The sequence below is a fragment of the Oncorhynchus clarkii genome, chromosome 31 (genome assembly GCF_045791955.1).
Source record: "Oncorhynchus clarkii lewisi isolate Uvic-CL-2024 chromosome 31, UVic_Ocla_1.0, whole genome shotgun sequence".
Taxonomy (NCBI): domain Eukaryota; kingdom Metazoa; phylum Chordata; class Actinopteri; order Salmoniformes; family Salmonidae; genus Oncorhynchus; species Oncorhynchus clarkii.
Genome location: NC_092177.1, coordinates 6908808 through 6913813, shown reverse-complemented (window position 1 = coordinate 6913813; position 5006 = coordinate 6908808). Strand labels below are relative to the sequence as shown.

Below are 5006 nucleotides of genomic sequence, written 5' to 3'. Positions count from 1 at the left end.
ATTTAATAGGTATACGAGGCCTATAATACTTAAACAAAATTCCGTTGTAGCATTCCTTTAAACGTATTTTCAGCTGATGTAAAACAACAACGAAATAAACAAGCCAAATCATTCCTAGTCTGTATATGACATGTTATACAACCAAAACCATTTACTCAAAAAAAAATACGCATAAAGAAACATTTTAAGAAACATTTATTTAGCCTATTTGCTTCAAGGTGTCAATGAATTCGGTCTGCGGGACAACTGAGTTCTTACTGTGTTTGTAGGAGTTCAAAAACGGGTCAGAAAAGGGGGCAGATGGGAACTCACTCCACGGCGGATTTGCATAATGAATTCTGGCGTCAGGTGACGTCAGGATTCAGTTCAACTATAAAGGCCCCCCGGTGGCAGAAATAGATTCACTCGCTGAAACTTAACGTGTCTCCTCCTATCACCGACATCAACCTTACCGCACAACGCACAGCTCAACTCACAACAAAAGCAACCGAATCGAGTCGTGCAGTCAGTCGAGTGATTAAACTGAATACAGTAACCCCGGATTGCTATCTATCTAGGTAGATTTATCTACTCAACCAGTCGCAAACGTGGCGAGAAGCATTATACAAACGGGTCTACTGCTGAACATGAGTACGGAGATCTTCAAAACGCCAATGGAGGTTGCTGTCTATCAGTTGCATAACTTCAGCATCTCCTTCTTCTCCTCGTTAGTAGGAGGAGATGTGGTGTCTGTAAAACTCGACAACAGGTAAATAAGATAACCGCACTGGATTTAGTGTGCTATTGATGCGTCATTTGTGCGTAATAGATTTCATTAAAATATTTAATCAAAATTGTTGTAATTCGAGATTGAGATAGTCATGTGTATTTATTTGCAAATAGACTAAACAAATCCCGGTTATGCCGGTATTCGTTATGATATCATTAGAAATACCGTAATGCTGTGCCGTCTGAGTAATGGAATTTGACTCCAGCCTGTCGCATGTATCCTCCCGGTGCGTCTTCAAACACAAAAGTAGATGGAGTGGATTGAGTATCTTGAAACGATCTCGATATTATGTCATCCTTTGCAGCGCGCAACAATGTATCTAGTTAGCTAGGTTGCAAAATAAAAAATACGGAATTGTAGGTCAAGGGTGATGCAGACAGGCTGTTTATTTCATACACATGTCCAATCTAAAATAGGTTCAGAGTCAAGCAAGGTTCATTCGTGGACAGAAATGGCCTAAACACAAATTAAACAAACATTTGTGATGGTGGCATTACATGGCAATTGCGTCTAAAAAAACAAGACTAAATTGTATCTTGGTTCTGGATCTGGTGCCATAAAGGCAGTCTGGCGTCAGCATGAGAGCATAAAGTCTGCTGGGACTTACTAGGCTGCCCGTTTGTTCGTTTTGATCTAATGCATTGATTTGATATGTTGACTTATGGCATCTCTTCTTCTCTCCTCCACAGTGCCTCGGGTGCTAGCGTTGTTGCCATTGACAACAAGATAGAGCAGGCAATGGTATGTATCACAAGCAGCATTATACACTTTATTATCATCATCATCATCATCATCCTCATAATAAGCCAATAAAAGTAGACTGGGCTGTTCTATATCCCATCACGTTCATGCACTATGCCCGTAGTAATCATATACAGTACGTTGGTAAGCATAGTAGACTAATCTTTAGTCAACTTCGTAAGTATATTATCCTGGCCAGGTCGCAGTTGTAAAAGAGAACTTGTTCTCAACTGGCCAACCTGGTTAAATAAAGGTGAAATTAATCAAATAGTACAGTAGAAGCTTCAGGTTTTAATGTCCCAGGGACAAATAGAGTGAAATACCTTTCCTGCAAACTCAAAACCCAACAATTCAATAATCAATAACAATGTATTACTAGAACAAAACAAAAAAAAACCACAAGAAATACACTAAGTAAGTAAGTATACTAAAAAGTCAGTTGAAATACCATATTTACAATATGCAGGGATACTAGAGAGATGGAACTATACGTGCCTGCAGCATTGGGTGGCTACAGTGCCATGTGATGTGGCATGTGACTATGTTCCTTCTGCTGTGTTCTGAGTCAGACAGGTACAGCAGTCAGGCTATTAAATATTTAGTTTACTGATAAACTTTGGACCTTAATACAGGCCATATGGGTACAAATCTCTGTATCCGTATGGCCTGTTACCACAAGTGTTTGTAAGGTACAGTAGGTTAACGCTTATGCTTTAAATCAGCCTAAATGGATATATTTAGTTTGTATGAGTTGCACAGAACTCTCTCGCTCTCTCTCTCTAAACAGACGTCTCTAACAGTAGATCTCATTCCTTCTCTCCTATCTTAGGATCTGGTGAAGAACCACCTGATGTATGCAGTCAGGGAGGAAGTAGAGATCCTCAAGGAGCAGATCAGAGAGCTGGCTGAGAAGAACAACCAGCTAGAACGTGAGAACAGCCTTCTGAAGAACCTGGCCAGTCCAGAACAGATGGAGAGCTTCCGCGAACGGGTTCCGTCCGACTCAGACGCTCTGGTCCCCCTGCGGCTGGACAACCAGTACCAGCAGCAGGCCCAGCAGTACCAGCAACAGGCCCAGATGGGACTCCATAACCCTGACCAGCCCTGCCACATCAGCGCTGGCTCTGCTGTGTAGGTGGTTCTGCCTTGGACAGTTGTAAACTAATCGTCGCTGCCAACTTCAGTGAAGCTGTCTGTAACAGACGATGAAACACAACGGAGCACGTGAAAAGGCGCTCTAACTAGCGGCTATAGGCTGAAGCTATAAGCTAAGATGATGAGCCTTTCCTACGACATCTAGACTATTTCTCTTTAGACAAAAGATCTAAACGAGAGGGCTCACATGTAGCCAGTCGGAGAACGCTTGCATTGGGACAGAGGGGAAGCTCCGGCCTTCTGGGGCCAGGAGGGCCAACCCCTTCAGCCATTCTCTACCACCCCTGCTACAGAGGGGGGAGAGGGCTAAAAGACAGGGCTGGCCCGGGGATCTGATCCTGGGGATGCCTCTCCACGCCAGGGTGGCCCGTCCTCCAGCTTACCTCTCCAGGTCCAGCCAAGGAAATCTTCTCCAAGACAGAGAGAGAGACGGCCTTCCAGTCTCTGCTAGACCCCCCCCCCCCCCATGTGGATTTCTTCTTCTGACAGTACAAGTTCTGACTGTTTCCACCTGCCACCATCTACTGATATTCTCCGTCAATATTCCTTAAGAAGAAGCAACGTGTCTTCGGGGGAAACCAAACCTGAGCTCCAGTACAACGAGTAGAGGAGAAGGAGGATCTAGGAGATCCTGGACTGTTGCTGGAGAAAGAGAGGCTTGTTGCTTCTCTATCTCAACCTCACTGCCGATAACTGATTGCCATAATCATGATTCAGATCATCATTACTTGTATTCTCTGCAGTTGTGTTGCTTTATGGGGGAAAACCCTGCTATTTTACTTTTCTTCTGATTCTGAACAAAATGGAGTACTTGTTAATAGGAGCGTTGTAACTGTTCAGATAAATGATGTATTATGGGGATGGAAGTATCTACTACCCAGTATGCCTAGCTCTGTACATTTTACTAACATGTTCAGAGTAGTGGGCTGGAGATGAATTTGAGCAGCTGATTTTTTTTTCTCTAAAGGCTGTGAATGCAGTCTTGACCTAGCAGACATGTTCTGAGTGTTCAGATGCCAACCTCAACTTGAATCAATGGCATGACTCTAGTGCCTATCTCCAGAAGCGGAATAACACAGTTCCACAATGGACGTTTTGTGTTTTCTAACTACCAAAGACTTTGTCTCATTACTACTCCAAACGAAACCAAGCAACCTGGACCATGTGTACATCGTTCACAGGGAGAACTCTTGTTAGCAGTAATGTTTAGTTTTTTTGATAAACGTTGGGTATTGTTGCTGTACTGTGTCCATGAAACAGGTATATATTTTTAAAAGTATGTAATGGATACAAAATGCACATTTGCAATAAACCCTATGTTTACACTAAAGCTATGTTTCCCTTTCAGTTGTTCTTACTCGAGGGCATTGCAATCTACATGGAGAGTAACACGATTATATCGTTTTTAAGCAATAAGGCACGAGGGGATGTGGTATATGGCCAATATACCACGGCTAAGGGCTGTTCTTATGCATGACGCAACACGGAATCCCTGCATACAGCCCTTAGCTGTGGTATATTGGCCAAGTACCACAAACCCCCAAGGTGTCTTATTGCTATTATAAACTGGTTATCAATGTAATTAGAGCAGTAAATATACATGTTTTGTCATACCTGTGGTATGCGTTCTGATAGACCACGGCTGTCAGCCAATCAGCATTCAGGACTCAAACCACCTGGTTTATAATTAACTATTTAACATACAACAACTCGTGTTAGCCATGCGATTAAGAGCTTCAAGAAACCACTGCTATTTGCTTTAAGATCGTATCTAAGTAATTATGCGAAAGTGAATAATCCCCCCCCCCCAAGACAACATTTGACATCTAATTAATGATCATTTTAACAGAGGAACTAAATGCATCTTACAGGTGTAGGTCAAATGAAAATCAACAATATTTTCTTAAATATTAACTTTTCAAACAACTACGTATGTTAAATGTAACCTCAGCCTCAACGTAAGACTAGGGACCTAATGTGACCTCAGCCTCAACGTAAGACTAGGGACCTGATGTAACCTCAGCCTCAACACAAGACTAGGGACCTGATGTAACCTCAGCCTCAACGTAAGACTAGGGACCTGATGTAACCTCAGCCTCAACGTAAGACTAGGGACCTGATGTAACCTCAGCCTCAACGTAAGACTAGGGACCTGATGTAACCTCAGCCTCAACGTAAGACTAGGGACCTGATGTAACCTCAGCCTCAACATAAGACTAGGGACCTGATGTAACCTCAGCCTCAACGTAAGACTAGGGACCTGATGTAACCTCAGCCTCAACATAAGACTAGGGACCTGATGTAACCTCAGCCTCAACATAAGACTAGGGACCTGATGTAA

At 42.8% G+C, this 5006-nt stretch overlaps 1 protein-coding gene across 1 annotated transcript; it reads left to right on the top strand.

The window, feature by feature from the left end:
* The first annotated feature begins 363 nt into the window (after window positions 1-363).
* Window positions 364-3996, top strand: LOC139390927 (TSC22 domain family protein 3-like). Its single transcript, XM_071138327.1, has 3 exons — window positions 364-748; window positions 1459-1510; window positions 2340-3996. The coding sequence occupies exons 1-3, from the start codon at window positions 627-629 to the stop codon at window positions 2643-2645; spliced, it is 480 nt and encodes a 159-aa protein (XP_070994428.1). The 5' UTR covers window positions 364-626; the 3' UTR covers window positions 2646-3996.
* The last annotated feature ends 1010 nt before the right edge of the window (window positions 3997-5006 follow it).

Excerpts from the sequence above, each read along its gene's own strand:
- LOC139390927 (XM_071138327.1), top strand. The coding sequence starts at position 627 with ATGAGTACGGAGATCTTCAAAACGCCAATGGAGGTTGCTGTCTATCAG. Across the intron at positions 749-1,458 it reads TCTGTAAAACTCGACAACAG|TGCCTCGGGTGCTAGCGTTG; the intron begins GTAAATAAGATA and ends TCTCCTCCACAG. Across the intron at positions 1,511-2,339 it reads ACAAGATAGAGCAGGCAATG|GATCTGGTGAAGAACCACCT; the intron begins GTATGTATCACA and ends CTCCTATCTTAG.